The following is an 18,363-nucleotide window of genomic DNA, read 5'->3' on the forward strand; positions in this document are numbered from 1 at the left end:
GAAAGGATATCTTCAATATATTATTTATTTTGGTATTTGTATGATTAAACATTAAATTAAGAACACGTATATCCTCTCCACTAGGATATGAATTTAATTGATCCAAATCAAAGTCAAAAAGTCAAACTAGCAAAATCATGTCTTTTAAACAGATAAAAGAGATATTCCATTCTTGCAAATTATCAAAACTATATCATTATGGAATATATCTCTAAGGAAATATGATCAAAAAAGAAACATCAAGATATGATATTTCTTACATCTGTGTTGCAACAGGAATATGGGCAACAAGCTTGAATAAAGAATATATCAGAAATATTCTTTAGAAGTCTCGTGCTATATCAAAAATATTTAAACTCTTCGCTCCAAAATATATCTCTACATATAATCAAAAGAGTTTTTATTCAAAGATTATTAATATTCATGATTGGAATATTAATATCCAGTTCTGCAACTCAATTATGTATACTTACAGTATTTTTCTCCCATTTCGTAAAATCAGCATTTTTCGGAGAAAATTATTCAAAAAATACTCAAACACATTTCCTATCACCCAAATATATCACATATATTAGGAAATATATTTTAAGTACTTATACAAGTCAAAACTTTGGTCAAAAGATCCATCTCCTTTAATTCAAGACCAATGGTATTTTTACTCGGAAGAAAGGCTGACATAACAGTTCCAATTTTAGATAAAATACTTCCACATGTTAGAATGACTTGAAATTTGGTATGGATAATTTAAATGGTATTTTCTAAGTATGATAAAAATTTCATAGCTTTCAGAGATTTTTTGTTTGGGCACAAAAATTGAGGCAGTTGGTCCCACAATTGACCAAGTTTGACCTAGCTACCATTGACTAAAGTTGACCAAAACTTGCAGGACATCATTTTATATTATTTAAGTAATTATCATATTTTTTATGGTATTTATTTAAGAGTTTTTGGGGTGGTCATAATTAATGGTGCTTAATCCTTAATTAAAGTAATTAAGGAATGATTAAAAGAAAAGGAAAATATATATTTAATATATATATATATATATATATATATATATATATATCAGCTGAGATTTGAATGAGTACTAGCTTGTGCTTCCTTCCCACTTGCAAAGAAACACAACCTACTTGCCATGTCATTAATCCATGTGATACACTCCATCCACCATCCATTCCTTCTCAAATCTTCACCATTCATTCCACCCAACTTCTCCTATGAATAAACCCCCACCCCAACCCTTTTTCTTCAAGCTAAAGAGCCAAATACTTGCTGGGATTTTTTCAAGAAGTGCCTCTCTTCATCTCTTTCAAATTTTATACACACACTTCTTCTCAAAAACCTTCTCTCTTCTATATACTTACATATATACAAGGTTTTTCAAACCCAAGCTTAGCTTCACCCAACCAAGCTTTATCCCACCAAGTAAGCTCATCCACTACCACTTCCCGGCCACCCGAAGGACTGCCCAAATTCGGCCAATAGCCAAAATCCGGCCGAACCTCCGGCGAATTTTTCCGGCGAACTTTTCCGACCGTTTTTCAAAAATGGTTAGTTTTAGCTTCTTATTTGAGTTTTTTGTATTTAAGCTTTGTACTTAACTTCTCTACTTCATCTTAAGCTCTAATACAAGCTCTCTTATAAAGGAAGTTCTCTGGGAGAACTTAGTTTCAAACTCGGAATTCGAATAAGTACTTGATCTTTGTAAGAAATCATTCCAACGAGAAGATCTAAAAAGAAAAGTACTTTATCTCCAAGGAGAGATTATATTTGACACAAGTACAAGTTAGCCAATTATTTCTTGCACTTTAATCGGATCTTGGCTAACATTTATTCGTGCTCATAAAATAATTACGAAGTAAAAGTGTAATCCCTTCTATCATCTCTAGTGTTCCGGGGTATTATTACTTGTCTCATATAAACACTTCGTAATTTGTCAAATCTTAAAACGGATCGTACGAGTTAGACAATTACTTAACGCTCTTTAACTGGATCTTGTCTAACTAATAACGTACATATAAAATATTTCGAAGTAAAAGTGTAATCCCTTCTATCACCTTTAGTGTTCCGGGGGATTATAGCTTGTTCCATATAAACTACTTCGTAATCATCCGTTAAAATTAAGGACGAATCAAATCCACGAGTTAGCCAATTAATTTACGCTATTTAATTGGATCTTGGCTAACACATATCGTGTATATAAACAATTACGAGTCAGATCGTATAAGCCCCTTCTAACATCTTTAGCGTTCCGTGGGGTTATACTACGATATCTATAAAATACTCGTAATTACTCGTCCAAACTTCGAAAGCACAATCTTAAGCCAATTACTTGTACTTATTTAATTGGATCTTGGCTAAGACTCATAAATCTTATAAACGTGCTTGAAGTTAAAAGTGTATACTTTGACCGTATATTCGTCAATATACAAGTATACCTTAAAACCTTAAGTTAATATACTTAAAGGTAAAATTACAACTCCGAGGTTGTAATTAAAGTATTCTTCGATCCATAAATACTTAATCGAAAGAAGAAGAATACTAAAGAAGTCATAAGCCATAAGTGCTTAATATAAAAAGGGACTTCTCATATTACTCCACAACTTTATTAAATCTATAAAGGAATAATTATAAATATACTTGACCATCTTGTTATATTTTAAGTCAAGTATAACTAATTAGTTTTAATATTCTTATTTGGATATTATACTACTTGTGGGCTAGTACAGTAACATACTAGTTCAAAACAAATCTTTTCCTACTTGTTTTGTTTCGTGGATTGTCTTGTAAGTTTTGTAGTTTGGTGAAGTGACGTGAGGTGATTCTCGTTCTAAGACCCAAGTCCTAGACGTACTAACGGGGAGTTAGTAGTCTTCGCACCGTGAAGAAGAGGAAAGACGCAAGACCGGATCACTAAGATCCAAGACCGGTAAAAGCTAAGGAAGCCAAGTCCACACAAAGGCTCTACAACAACTTTGAAGAAATAGCGGGGAGTTATTGTCTAAGATAAATTCTGTAGGTAATACATTTATTTTGAGGTGATGACCCTTGTGTTACGCACCAAGATAAATACTTGTAAAGGGTGTAAAGGCTTCTCCTCCTATTAAAGGAGCGAGTTTATTATAAGGGAAAATCCCGAGTCCGGGAGAGGAGCTCGGGGACTGGAGTAGGGGTGAGCGAATTTATTAGAGGTTGCGCCATCGCGAACCAGGATAAAATCACCGTGTGGTATTTTCTTTCCTTACACTTTATCTTCCGCACATATAAACTGCATAACCACTCGATAAAGTTTTAAAAAGGGATAAAATATTTTTAAAACGCCACAACAATTTTTAAATTGGTAATTAAGCTATTCAACCCCCCTTCTAGCTTAAAATAGCCCTCAGACGGGACCTTACAGTTTTGGTACAATTTATTGTTGAAACCCAGGAGGGTTGAATAACTTATTTCCAAACTGTTGGAACGGCTGTTGCATCGCATTCTGATTGTTGCTCCAGCTGAAGTTAGGATGATTCCAGTTGTCAGGATGATAAGTGTCTGGAACTGGTTACTGCGATCTCTGAAAGTTGCTCACAAATGAGCTGATTCACTAGATATAGTGCATTGCTCTGTCACATGCGGACCTGCACACAGCTCATAAACACTAATTATCTGTTTAACACCATAGTTAGCCAGAGAATCGATCTTCATAGACAACGCCTTTAGTTGAGCAGTGATAGCCGTAGCTGTATCCACCTCAAGAACTCCTGCTACCTTGCTCTGTGGCAATCTCTGGGTTGGATACTGATATTCATTAGCAGCCATCAGTTCAATTAGATCATAAGCTTCCTCATAGCTCTTTGCCCGTAATGCTCCACCTGCTGCTGCATCGAGCATGGGTCTGGATTGTGCTCCCAACCCATTGTAAAAACAATTGATGATCATCCAATCAGGCATTCCATGATGAGGACACTTCCTAAGCATCTCCTTGTAGTGCTCACAAGCTTCATATAAAGATTCTCCTGATTGCTGCACAAATTGAGTAAGAGCATTCCTGATTGCAGCTGTCTTCGCCATAGGGAAGAATTTAGTAAGAAACTTCTGAGCAAGATCTTCCCAAGTAGTAATCGAACCAGCTGGTAGAGAGTGTAACCAGCTCTTAGCCTTGTCCCTCAGAGAGAATGGGAACAGTCTCAGCTTCACACCATCTTCAGAAACACCGTTGAACTTGAAGGTGTCGCAGATCTCAATAAAGTCCCTAATGTGCATATTGGGATCTTCAGTTGGAGAACCCCCAAACTGGACTGAAGTCTGTACCCATTGAATTATGACAGGCTTGATCTCAAAGGTATTAGCTGTGATAGCTGGCTAGACAATGCTAGATTGAATGTCATTGATCTTGGGTTGAGAAAAATCCATCAAGGCTTTCGTTCGTGCTGCTGGATCTCCCATTGTAATGAGTACTTGAAACACAAACATATAAACCGTGAAAGTAAAAGAATCCGAGTCAGTGAACTTTAACAACCATTGATGACAAGCACATAAACTAAAAATTAACACCGAGTCCCCGGCAGCGGCGCCAAAAACTTGTTAGGGCGAAAAAATGCGCTAATAATTCACATAAGTATACGCGTTCGCAAGTAATATAGAATAATTTCTAGTTCGTTCCCACAGAGACTCAGACTAATTATGTTCAATTAACATTTACTCACCAATGTATGATTATTTCTCAATGTCAAGACAATAACACTTAAATTGATTAACTAATTATTAACTACAATTAACTACGAGAATTAAAACACTTAATTGACACTTAGATTATCAATATTAAATACACATGAGATCATAACTTCATTACTACTTCATTCAATAGTCATTGTTATTAACCTTAGCATGTAACGACGATGATATTAATCGAACAACACGAACTGATAAAAGCCAACTTTCGTTGTACTAATACCATTCTACCAAACATCCACAATCAAGAAAGAAGCTGAATAGGCATCAACTATGTTGAGACCCTATATGTCTACAGAATTTGACAACATAATGATTTAAGCACAAGTTATTCTTTTATGATTACCTAGGGCAAGTAAAACGGTTAGAGTTACCCACTAATCATGCATACACATACATGAACCTATGCTAGCATGGTAAGTTCTAAACCTCAAGATCTACCGTCGCTTCACAAGAGATTAACAGCCTATCTTATATGTTCGCGACGTACATAAGACGAATAAGCACAACCAATACTAGGATATCAATCAATCACCACACACCAAGATATCAAAATAATTAACTATTAAAATCCATAAGTAAATCCGCTAGAACCCCATGATAACGATTAGCCCATAATCGAACTCATCGTCACCATGGGTTCCAATGAAAGCATGGTATAAAACAAGGTCTTAATAAACTGAATAATAATTAAAGTACGTATAAACGAGATCTAGGTTCAAAAGAACGAAAACGAGCATCCAAAGTTACAACTAATTCAAAGAATCATAAGTTGAAAACAAGATCTTCTTTTTCGAAGTTGTTTTGTGCTTCTAGTCTTCTCCTTGGTATCCCAATCTTCCCGGATGATGAAAACCCTTTTTTTAAGTATATATACGCCCCTAGTGGACTTGGACCCTTAAAATCGTCAAATTCCACTCAAAAAGGTCTTTTCAGCGAAATCAGCGACCAGCCGCGCCTTGGGCGTCCGCTCAGCTCTCCGGGCGTTCGTTCAGCTCTCCGGGCGGGCGCTCAGCTCTCCGGGCAGGTGCTCAGCTCTCCGGGCGGCCGCTCAGCTCTCCGGGCGGGCGCCTAGAGCCTGTTTGGAAAAATTTCTGATGAATCTTATTTTGGCCATAACTTGAGTTCTACTCGTCAGAATTAGGCGATTCGCCTACCCACGCGAAGCTATTGAGATTCTATACAACTTGACAATGGCCTTGGATTCTAATTCTGATCACTTTTTAACATATTTCCTTTAAAAGCTCTTTTCTTCATATAACTGATACCTGAAATGCAATAACACAAAAACACATCAAAATACCAACAACTTGAGTCCAAATACCAATTTAAGCTTGTAATAAAACGTTCCAAGTGGATATAAAATCCACTTATCAATTGCAGCAGTCTTCGTCATAGGAAAGAATTTAGTGAGAAAATTTTGAGCAAGATCTTCCCATGTGGTGATAGACCCTGGTGGTAGAGAATGTAACCAGCACTTTGCTTTATCCCTCAGAGAGAATGGGAAGAGTCGTAACTTGATAGCATCTTTAGTCACCCCGTTGAACTTGAAAGTGTCGCAGATCTCGATAAAATCCCTGATGTGCATGTTAGGGTCTTCTATAGGAGAACCCCCAAACTGAACTGAGTTCTGTATCATCTGAATCGTGCTCCACTTGATCTTAAAAGTGTTAGCCGAGATGGCTGGTCTGATGATGCTCGACTGAATATCATTGATCTTAGGCTGAGAATAGTCCATCAGAGCCTTAGGAATTTCTGTTTGATCTCCCATCACTACTAAAGCTGGTTCCTCGACTTTCTCTTCTTCTTCTACTTTCTCTTCGTCCTCAAAAACTTCCCTTCGAATCACTACAGCTTCCTCCTCGGCTTGATCCAGAGTTCTCTTACGAGCCCGCAAACGCGTATGCATACACGCTCGCCAGAGTACCTGAAACACGACAAGGAAAAGAGTAGGTAAGTAATAATGTCTGAGTCAATGAACTTTAACGATCACTGATGACAAACACATAAACTAAAAGTTAACACTGAGTCCCCGACATCGGCGCCAAAAACTTGTTAGTCGCTAAGCACGCGCTAACAATTCACGCAAGTATACGCGATCGTAAGTAATATAGAATTATTTTTAGTTCGTTCCCACATCGAACGGTTTATGTTAACTATGTGATTTATGCACTTATGCAATAATGATATGGCTATTAGTCAATGTTAAGACGAATAACAATTTGAGTTTTGACTATACTACAATTAACCATTGAGAATTATACTAGAGAACATTAACTAAGAGATTAAAGAGAATGGAATAATATATGACACAAACATGGGATTCTAACTTCATTAAATACTTCATTGAGTAAAAGCAAGTCGGAATTCACAGAATCCGACTAAAAATCCATTAAAGTCGGCGTTCTTGAACTCGATTTCACTCGTTTTCACTTATTTCTAAACCAAAACTCAATTTCCGGCCAAACCCCGTTTTCACTCATTTCTAAACCAAAAATCTTGATTGTGGTCTCAGATTAAAGCTAACTAAGCATACAATCTATTCACAGTCTTATTATCATCAAATAATCAATAACAATTCCAGAAATTCAATTTCAAAAACTAAAAAAAATAAGAACTTCGACTTTAACCAAATCGGGACCAAAATCAACATATCTATATACTAAATCAATCCTTAAAACTTCAGGAACAATAATCAATCATCAAAAACATGAAACAATCCTTCTATAATCAAAACCGTATTTAAATAAAAAAATGAAAAATCGAAATAGTTGAATAATCAACCTTAATCGAAGATTTTGGTATGAAATTGTTTGTCTCGATGCAAGCTTTGCAACGGTATCAAGAACACAATCAACAACTTCTTGGATTGATCAGAACAATTTATTCTTTGATTCTAAAACTAAATACTAAAAATAAAATGAAAGAACACTGATATATATATATATATGTTTGCAGGATACCGACTGACTGATAACAAGATACATATGAGGACTATTTATAATTACATAAACGGTCCCGATAAATATCAAAGCGGTACCTTTTTCTCGTTTAATTCAAATTACAAGCCCGAAAAATTGTAATTTACGGGAAAAAGATGTAAAAAGATAAATTACAGATAAATACAATATTTATGTCAAAATTCCCTGAAAATTATGTACATTTCAAAAATACAAAAAAACGGACTATTAGGATTGTCCTAGATTTTATAAAAATAGATGTACGGATTTTGTGGGCTTTTACGTCCCGGTCGGGTCCCGGTCCGATAACTTTTGGGAAACCAAAATTATTTCTAAATTAGATATAAATCCCAAAAACCCAGATAATAAGCGCGGACAATCATAAAACAAGTTTTAACAAGTAACACAGAAGAAACGTAATCTGACACGCGTCTAGATTGCGGATCGATTCATATAATTGCATTTAAAACACATAATAATTATTAGAAAAATACCCTGGTCCTAGCAGAACTAAAATAAATACTTACTATACAACAAGTCATGGAAACACATTTTAAATTTAATTAAACAGAGAATATTTATCATATATATCACAAAATATGTACAAACATCCCTGGTTATTACAAACAGTATTAGTAATCATATTAATATCCTAATCAACAACAATATAGGCCTTCTCAAGGACCTCCGAATCCTCCTAAATTTCAGAAGCAATATCAGTAATTTGTTTAATATAGGATAACAATTTCAGTTTAAACTTAGAAGAGTTGGTGAACAATTTGTGTAAATCGACGATTTATGATAAACTTTTAGTGATTTTGCGTTTAATTATGATGAATCGGTGATAGAATAACTGAGCAGTAACTAATTTGTTTTGTGTGTATATGTTGTATGTACTATGTCACGACTGCTGATAAAGGAGAGTAATGGGCTAACAAAAGGGAGGACGCTGGGTGTTGAGCTAAATTTTAAAGGGTTGGGCCTTAGTTTCTAGTTTTTATTTTAAAATAATTTTTATTTGAAATGTCGTATATATATATTCAGGGTCGCGCTCAAATGAGAACCCCTTGTTATTGTGATATATGGATCAAATCATACCCACTCATTTTATACCTCAAGTTAATCTCTCATCACACATTAATTTTTAATATTTAAATATTTTATCACCATATTCTTTTTAGTTTCACCACATACCCACCTCCAACCAGTGCCACCTCCAACCACCACTAACCTCTATTTCCGGCCACCACCATCTTCGGCGACCATTAGAAAATCACCACCTGAAAAAATAAAATCACCACCGTCAAACTGAAAATCACCACCGAAAAATGAAAAATTACCACTTGGAAACAAAAATCACCGCTGAAAACTAAAAATTACCAGACAACCCCACCTTCTTTTCCCACCAGATATAAGCACTAGCACAGCTTATCAACTCCGACCACCAACGTCAAAACATAATTCACCATATTCGATAATGAAGCACAATAACCAAATTCCCGTTGTTTTCAAAACTACAAGACACCACCAACCGAATTACTAAACTTTAAAATATAGCCATTACAAAATCATTAAAAAATTACCAGATTGTATAAAATCACTAAAAACAGAAAAAAATCAAATAGGAGCTTGTTTAGTTCGGTCAATTGGAGTTTCGTCGGAAAAAAATCAAATTCAGTTAAATTAACGTTTTGAATCACCACCCAAGGTGGTTTATTAATTATGAACATATGGGAATAGATCGAAAACTGTGAAAATGTGGTTGAAAAGAAGGGGATAAAGAGAACGTGGGGGGGGGGGGGGGGGGTGGCAGTAGGGGACGGCGGAAAGAGGCGCGTTGACATAAGCGTAAGAAAGTGGCAGGGGCTGCAAGTAGCAGTTGTTAGTGACGTGGGGGAAAATGACGGTGGAGAAGAGAGAGTAATAGTAAGAGAGAGACAACGAAAGCGGGCTTTTGTAGTGGCAGTGAGGAATGAGTGGCGATGCGGGGGAGGTTGTTTGAGAGAAACGACGATGGTGGCGGCGTGAATAAAAGAGTGGCCGGAGAATGCTGATGAGAGAAGTAACAGTGGGTGGGAAAGAAGGAATTGAGTGAAGAAGAGAGAAATAAATTTGGGGCATGGATTCAATGAGAAATATAAAAATAATTTAAAATGGAGGGCTAGGATTAGATCTCATATTTTCATTTTAAGACGAGTTTTTGTTTGAGTAAAAGTCTATATATTCAAATATGATATGTCTGTATTCGTATTCATATCCGCATCGATCGAATTTAAAAATTGGATAATATTCGCTTGAAATCGGATACGGATTATATCAACTTTAAAGATGTAGAGACCGAAATCAAATTGAGCCCTAAATTCCACGCCTAACGTAGTGCGCCCGAGATTTTTTGGGAGAGAAGAGAGGAGAAGAGATGGGAGGAGAAATGATAGAAGAAAATAAATCAGTCGTATTGCTCCCGAATTTGTGCAAAAAATGAGAGAAACCGATAAAAAAAGAAAGTAATGTAAGAGGATCTTTTCAAATTTCCCAATTTTGGGAAGAAAATTTTGGGGATAGTTATAAAAATTTTCTCTCCGACCATTTTTTTTTCTCTCACGAAAAAATTCGGGAGCACAACTGGGAAAGGAAAATTTTCTCTACTCTTATCTTCTCTCCATTTTTAAACTGGGAGCGCAACGTAAATCTGATCGCTGTAAATCTGATCGCTGAAAAGAGGTCAGTCGGATCGGGTTATATTGTTTATCCAACGCTGATTCAATTTAACTCTACACCAATTCAAGCTTGACTTGGGGTTTAAGAGGGAAACCACAATTCGTAAATTTATTTTGAGCTGCTTCGGTCTCTTGCCCTTTCTCTAGACTCCAGGTATATCTAAATTTCTCAAATTTCATTCTTATTCAATTCACAACCCTAATTATTTCAAATTAGGGTTTTATCACTAACTTCTAATCAAATTAATCACTCGTTCTGTTTATACATAATAATTGTGTAGGGATATACATAATGAATCCATTGACGTTGGTGAAGCGTATACAAAATATCAATTCAAAAGAAGCATCATTGGGTATATCGGAAGATGCTTCTTGGCATGCTGTTTATAAACAGTCTGCTTATGTTTATGTCGGTGGGATTCCATTTGATCTCACCGAAGGCGATCTTCTCGCTGTTTTCGCTCAGTATGTTGTTCTTTTCCCTACTTCTTTAATCTCGTATTTTCTTATTCCTAGTTTTTGTTTAATTAAAGTTATAATGTGTGTTTGATATTACATTGTTGATTGTAAGTTAGGGTAAATATTGTATCTATGTGATGCGTAGTTGTAGTTGCATATGAGTAGTATGTTTTTACGTGTTTGATGAATATATGTGATTTTAAATTGTGTTTATTGATTTTTTTTTGTGTGCAGATATGGGGAGATTGTTGATGTTAATCTCGTGAGAGATAAAGGCACGGGAAAATCGAAAGGTTTTGCTTTTGTTGCTTATGAGGATCAGAGAAGTACAAATCTTGCTGTGGATAATCTGAATGGGGCTCAAATACTTGGGAGAATTATACGGGTTGATCATGTTAGCAAGTACAAGAAGAAAGAAGAAGAAGATGAGGAGTTGGAGCAGCAAAAGAGGGAGGAACGGGGTGTATGCCGTGCTTTTCAGAAGGGCGAGTGCACCCGTGGTGATGGATGCAAGTTTTCTCATAATGCACAAGTATGAGCAGTCCTACTCTCTCCATATATATTTTCTTTCCATAGTACTAGAGTCTATGCAAATGAAGTTACAAAGGTTATACGGAGTTCTCTCTGAGTTGCATGTGGTTCTTGCTACTTTTAACGCCTCACTGTATCAAATAGTTTTGGAGTTATTTTTTAAGTGTCCCTTTACGGCGAAATGATTTGTTTGTCCTTCCTTTCTCTCACTGCTTGTATCTAAGGAAATTGGTCAGCATTTAGGTGCCGCTTGGACATGGTATTCTATCCCAGTTAATGGGAAGAGAATGAGATTTCAATACAAAAATGTAGTAAAACTAATTCCTTTTGACTAAGATGGAATCTCATGATCCATATGGCACCTTAAATATATATGGACATAGTAGACCTGTTTTCAGTCAAGGCCAGATAATCGGAAAAGCATTAAGCATTATCATGCTCTAAAAGTGCAACAAGTTATCATTAGTGTAGTGGAGTAACTGATGCGGTAATTGTCTTGCTAATCTCCACATACTTTTAGAAAATTTTCAGTGGACTTGCATTATCTGTTCAATGACAGTGCACATGATTAATATAATATGTGGCATTTCTTCAAGTGTCACATATGCAACATACTTTAGGGTTAATGGTCCTTTAGTTTTTGTACTTGGGGTTGGTATATGTATGACCTAAAATTTATGTACTTCCAGATACTTCTGTCAGCAAAATTATAAAAACGAACAGAATCGTCCCTAGAGAATTAGTTTGCTTCAGCGTCAGAACAAGTACTTGGTCATGGTATGCCAGTATATTTCTATAGACACTGCCATGCTGGGAATAACCTAGCCACTTTATCTCTTTGAAACTCGATACATATCTCTTTTGGGAGTACAATGAGGATAACACATAGGAACTACAAAATGAGATGCATATTGAATTTGTTAAGAAATTCTGAAATGGTTGAAGTGATATGCCAAAATAAAAAGGAGATGACTTTTTCTAAAGTCCCAAACTGAAAGTGGGAAAACTTTCTCCACAATCTATATCCCCAGTTGTCGGCCACCATTCTTATGTGCAACACTTGGGACAGACTACCAATAAAACTGCTCAGAGACCGTTTCCCTAATAGGAGCCCTAGTTTATTTCAGTCAAATATGTCTCTTTAGCACCATACTTTCTATTACAATTCTATCTTATTATTTGTCATACTCAGCACAAGCCTTTCTTTTCTCTGCTGGATTCTTTAGCCATCACTGCTGTTTTAGTTGGTGATACTTTGTGTTGATAAATTATTCACAGCTCTTCTTGGATTTTGTTAGCCTAAAACTTACATTATAAATGTTTTAAGTCATTAAATAGGCCTAAAATTTAAAAACACGATCCGCTACACAAAATTTTTCGAGTTTAATACGAGAGATATTCCAATAACCAGAAATTAAGAAGTCAATTTGCTGTTTATAATTTTTATTATGAAGCACCCTATCCTTTTGAAATTTTGTAAAACTCATGTTTATAATTTATTATAAACATTCTCAAAGTTTAGATTTGCAGACGTGCATTTTCCAAGGGAATTATAAGTTTAATACTTGCATATGGTTAGATTGCGAGCTTATATTCTTCCTTGGCTTTCTTACATTGAAGCTGGATAAACATTTCTTCCACAATAAAATGGGGGTATTTAGACTACACAACCAACGAACAATGTCTTTTTATTGCTTTAAAAGAAGAAATCTGGATCACATGTTTTGTACACATGTGTAGTACATAGAATCGAAAAGCGTGACATGAATTTTAGCTTATAAATATATATAATTCAATCTTGTTGGGATCACTTCACTACTTTATCCCCACAAACTTGTGATTTTCTATGACGATATTATGCTTTTGTTTGATGAATTTGTTAATTTGGGTTAATTGTCAAATATCTGTTATATATTGATACGGATTTGGGATATCAAATGTTTTCCTTATAATTTTCACATTAGAGTTTTAGTTATTATATAGCTTGCATAGATAATCTGAAAGTTTTATGAGTAAATTGAATTTGTTAGAAACAGGAGACTATCATCATACATCTGTTCTCTAAGCAATTTTTTCGTAAAGGTTATGGTTTTTCAAACTCTTTGGAAAATTTACACATTAGTCTCTATTGAACTGTTGGTCTTGTCACTGGATAGCATACTAAATTTATTTTCTTTATACACAGAGAGCTGCAAACACTGGCTGGGGTGCTGATGATCACAAAAGGTCAAGACGGGGGGGAGATGACAAGTTTGATGATTCAGAAAGGAATGTGAGAAATGCCGGCCAGATGAGTCGTGTTCGAGACTCTGCTGCTCAGGTTGGGCGTATATCAACTGATGAAGAGACAAGAGATTCTAGAGTGCATGTAAATGGCCGTGAGATGGACATGCATCATAAGCGAACTGAATCAAATTCTTATGAGCGAAATGAGAAAGTTATTGAGAAACGAGTTGAGAGGCAGGAGAGGGAATCAAATTACAAGGATAACTGTGACAGGCATGGACTTGAGGGAAGGTCAAGAGGACATGATTTTGAAGCAAATTCAAGGGAACATGATGATAGGCGAGGAGAGAAGGGATCAAGAAAGGCCGAGTCAGTATCATATCGCAGAGAAGACCTTGAGAACAGGGGAAAGGACAAGCGATTGCTCCATGCTAGAGATTCTTCCCCCCGTCGTCATAGAGGGATAGATGAAGATAGGTCACGTAAATCACGCAGATAAAATGGTAAGGATGAATTAAATGTAAAAACTCTGTTTTTTTAAATTACTGATGTACAAGGGTTACTGTGTTTTTGGCTACAATTACAGGGTAACCAGGTGAGTTAATTTTGGTACATCTGTCACTTTCAACTGTTTGTATTACCTTTGCATTTTAATATTTTTACTAATTATGATTTCCTACATAAATATCTATATTTTCAGACCTATTTTACATCTATGATGGAAGTTATCTTATACTAAAAGTTACAACTGTTCCTCTGGCCGACCGACAAGGTTTTGTTCCTAGATTTGCCATTATCTGTTTATGATGATAAAACATCCCGCTGCGGTTGATTATTGGAAATTAAATTTGTAAAAATATTAAAATAATGTTTCGAAGATCTAAATTGGATTATTATTATTATTATTATTTTAAATTATCATTCATATCCTTTAACCAAAGAACACAACAAAAACACCAAAATTTTGTAAGGGAGAACACTCCTTAGCCTGAACAATACAAAGATGCATTACAAAATCTGAAGTCTCAGATGATCGAAGATCCCTTTGAAGTCTTGAATTCCTGGATTGATTCCGTTCATTTCTGTCTATGGACTGGAGTAACCAGAGAGTTATTTCTCTTGATCTTAAAGGTCAGAATTTGGCTGGAATCCTATCACCCCATGTTGGAAACCTTTCATATCTTGGTCTGCTTGATGTAGCTGAAAATTCTTTTCATGGTATCATTCCTCCACAACTTGGTTTCTTGGCTAGGCTTCAAACTCTGAACTTGAGTAATAATATTTTTGAAGGTGAAATTTCTTTCGATCTGTCTCGTTGTTCCAACTTGTACAACCTTGCACTAGATCGCCACCATCTTGAGGGTAATATTCCTCCACAACTGGGTTCTTTGTCAAAGCTGGCGACCCTTTATTTCAGAAACAGCAACCTCAGTGGAATTATCCCGGCTTCTATTGGGAACCTCACGTCTCTCCAAGAGCTTTATATCTCATATAATAATTTAGAGGGACAAGTTCCAAATTCTATGGCTCAGTTAAGAAGCCTGAAAATTCTCTTTCTGGTGAATTCCCAAGTGTATAATTTACAATTTATCTTCACTAGTGTTATTATCCCTCCCTGTCTTTAAACAAACTGGATGGTACAATTCCCATAAACAGACTGGGGAACTGCAAATATCTGCAATCCTTGGATCTTTCCAGAAACAGACTGGATGGTACAATTCCCATAGACCTTCTAAGAGTTTCATCACTTTCGGTGATTTTCAATTTGTCTCGTATTTCTTTCTCAGGGAACTTGCCGGAGGAGGTTTGCCAATTTCACTCATCTTGTTGCAGTTGATGTGTCATACAACAAATTTTATGGTTATATTCTTAGAAAGATTGGGAAGTGTTTGGCATTGGAAGAACTCTACATGGAGTTCAACTTCTTACAAGGAAGTTTTGAACCGTCTTTTGGTTCAAAATGTGGTATCGGGTTATAATGGTATTGTGATGAGATCATGTGTTTGGATCAAAATTTTATTTTAATTAAAAATAATAATTTTATTATTATTTCAATATATTTTTGGTTTATAGATTTATTTTGGTATTAAAAATCTACATCTAATAACTTAAATAGAAATTAAAATAGTATAATTAAAGTTAATATCCTTACCCTCCCTTATACCCACCTCCCCACTCCATACGGGGTTTGAGCAATGAGTATCAAATTTTTTTTTTTCAAAACCAAACTCAGGCATGGGGTTGGAATGACCGAAACTCATACCTAATTCCAGAATTTGGCAAACCAAACGACCTTTAGATAGTTTAAAAAATATAAATGTTTCTCACAATAATTTGACTGGACAAATCAAAACTTTTACGATTGTTATGGCAATTGAACGAGGTTCCTATCCTTCGCGTACCTTAACCTATCATTTAACAATCTTGAGGGTGCTGTACCTTCTGAATCTTTGTGGAGGTATTGAGGAGCTGCATTTGCCGACATGCTTTGTGCAGTTACAGGGTAAAAACAGGAAGCACACATCTCTCAAGTTGATAGCTGCAATTTCGGGTGCTTTATGCTTGGATTTGTTGCTGCTGCTCATTTTACTTTTCCGACGGAAAAAGTTGAAGAATGACCTTGGCAGAATGATTTTGGAAAATTTCGTTAATTTTAATTGTTCGTGAATTTCGACGGAATTGATGGAAAAATCTTGCAAAGTCTTGGTGATTTTATGAAATTTTCCACAAATCATTTAAAAATCTTATGTATTTTAAAGAGATTTTAAAAGATTAAAAATGAATTAGCAAATCCATTAAAAATCATAACTTTTTCAAATAAAAAAAATCTACGCATTTTTGAATACCATCAGATTTTGTTGGACTTTTAAAATCCAAATTAAATACCGCCATATTTCGGTAAACTTTTTAAAATCTAAATTGAATACACTCAAATTTTAAAAAACTTTTTCTAATCTATATTGAATACCATTAGATTTTAAAAGATTTTTTAAAATACAAATTTAATATTTGAAGAATCCAAAAAAATCATTTAAAATCTTAATTAAATACACCCCTCTTGGTATCAAGAACTCTTTAGGGCAACGAGTGGATTTTCTTCGGGCAATGTTCTGGGTTCTGGTAGCTTTGGCACATTTTACAAAGGACTTCTTTCCCCAGATTCATTAGTAGTGGGCCACTACTAGTGGCTGTGAAGGTACTTATGCTTCAACAGCGAGGAGCTTCCAAAAGTTTTATAGCTGAATGCAAAGCCTTGAGGAATATCTGCCGTCGTAACCTTGTTAAGGTCCTAAACGCTTGTTCAAGCATTGATTTTCAGGGCAATGATTTTAATGCTATAGTTTATCAGCATATGTCAAATGGTAGCTTGGAAGATTATCTGCACCCGAAACCTGTGGACTATTGCAACAGAAAAACTTGAGTATTCTCCAACATATTGATTTTGCAATAGATGTGGCATCTGTGTTGTATTATATTCATCATCAGTGTCAAACTCCCGTGCTTCATTGTGATTTAAATCCGAGCAATATTCTGCTTGACACTGATTTGAATGCGCATGTGAGTGATTTTGGCTTGGCAAGGCTCATCTTCAACTCAAATGAGGGTAATTCCTACCAGTTCAGCTGAATTGATATCAAGGGCACACTATATTTAGAGAAGGTGCAAATCTTCAGGATTTTGTTAAAATGGCGTTGGGAGATAAAATCATGCTGGTTGTGGACCAAACTGCCCTGTATAGATAGGAAGAATGGTATCAGCAGTAAATGGACACATGAGCACACGGAGCAGGTGAATTCAATTTTTCGAATTGAGATTGCAAGTTCGGAGAATGCCCCAACACTAAGAATGAGCATGAAAGACTCTTCGATACTTCTGAAATCAATAAAAGAAGAGATTGTTACTTCTTTGTACATTGATCGATGATATAATTGTGAATACAATCTGCGATTAATACATATAAATCAAACAAGTGTGTGCGTGAGTAAACGAAATCAAACAGAGAAAGAAAAGATATAAGCAGAAGTGAGATCCTCAAATCCAGTTGAAACTGTCTCCTTAAAACTATTTCGCCTCTCACCGTATGTGCGAGTCGATAGCCTTCCAGGATAAAACGAGTTAGCGACGGCGTCACGGATAACGAGCACCTTCAGCGAGTTTGAACGGGTACGAAACTATCACCGACAGAGAGAGAGGTAGGGTTTTGTGTTTAGAGGCGAATGTGTTTTTGGTGTGTCTAACCCTAACGCCTTAGAGGTGTTTATATATGTGTAGATTGAATTGTGCACTACTCTTTTCGATAATTAAATATCATTAATTATGGAATCAGTGTAATACTTGCAAGCTACTCTATTCCATAATTAATCTGAAACAGAATCAGATTAAATATATTAAGACATACACCATATCAATTAATCTGAAATAAAATCAAATTAATTTATGCCATAATATTTGAGCCAAATTCTAATGGAAAATAATAATTTCCATTATTAAGAGAATATCATCATATCTCACACATCTTTAGTCATAAACATAATGCTCAAATAATTGACTTACCAATATAGGACTTATACCCATATTTTCCAACAATCCCCCGTATGGGTGAGATTGGTGATCTTAGTAGCACACACCAGATAGAAAGACAGACATACACAAGGCTCGACTTGGTGATAGTTTCTTCGATCAAATATAACATACGATAGGTAGAGAATACTCCTTGAACCTTCGCTCGAATAAGCATACCGACTTTACTGGTA

The 18,363-nt window shown here is 35.5% G+C and overlaps 1 protein-coding gene and 1 non-coding gene across 2 annotated transcripts; both read left to right on the top strand.

Annotated features, from left to right (window-relative positions):
• The first annotated feature begins 3,934 nt into the window (after window positions 1-3,934).
• Window positions 3,935-4,041, top strand: LOC141670227 (small nucleolar RNA R71). Its single transcript, XR_012554467.1, has one exon. It is a non-coding gene; the product is annotated as a small nucleolar RNA R71 (small nucleolar RNA).
• A 6,242-nt stretch (window positions 4,042-10,283) lies between these two features.
• On the top strand, window positions 10,284-14,296 carry LOC141668581 (zinc finger CCCH domain-containing protein 25). The gene is made up of 4 exons (XM_074475516.1): window positions 10,284-10,547; window positions 10,675-10,858; window positions 11,087-11,384; window positions 13,569-14,296. Exons 2-4 carry the CDS (start codon window positions 10,686-10,688, stop codon window positions 14,106-14,108), a joined length of 1,011 nt encoding a protein of 336 aa, XP_074331617.1. The 5' UTR covers window positions 10,284-10,547; window positions 10,675-10,685; the 3' UTR covers window positions 14,109-14,296.
• The last annotated feature ends 4,067 nt before the right edge of the window (window positions 14,297-18,363 follow it).

This window comes from Apium graveolens, chromosome 6 (genome assembly GCF_009905375.1).
Source record: "Apium graveolens cultivar Ventura chromosome 6, ASM990537v1, whole genome shotgun sequence".
NCBI classification, from domain to species: Eukaryota; Viridiplantae; Streptophyta; class Magnoliopsida; order Apiales; family Apiaceae; genus Apium; species Apium graveolens.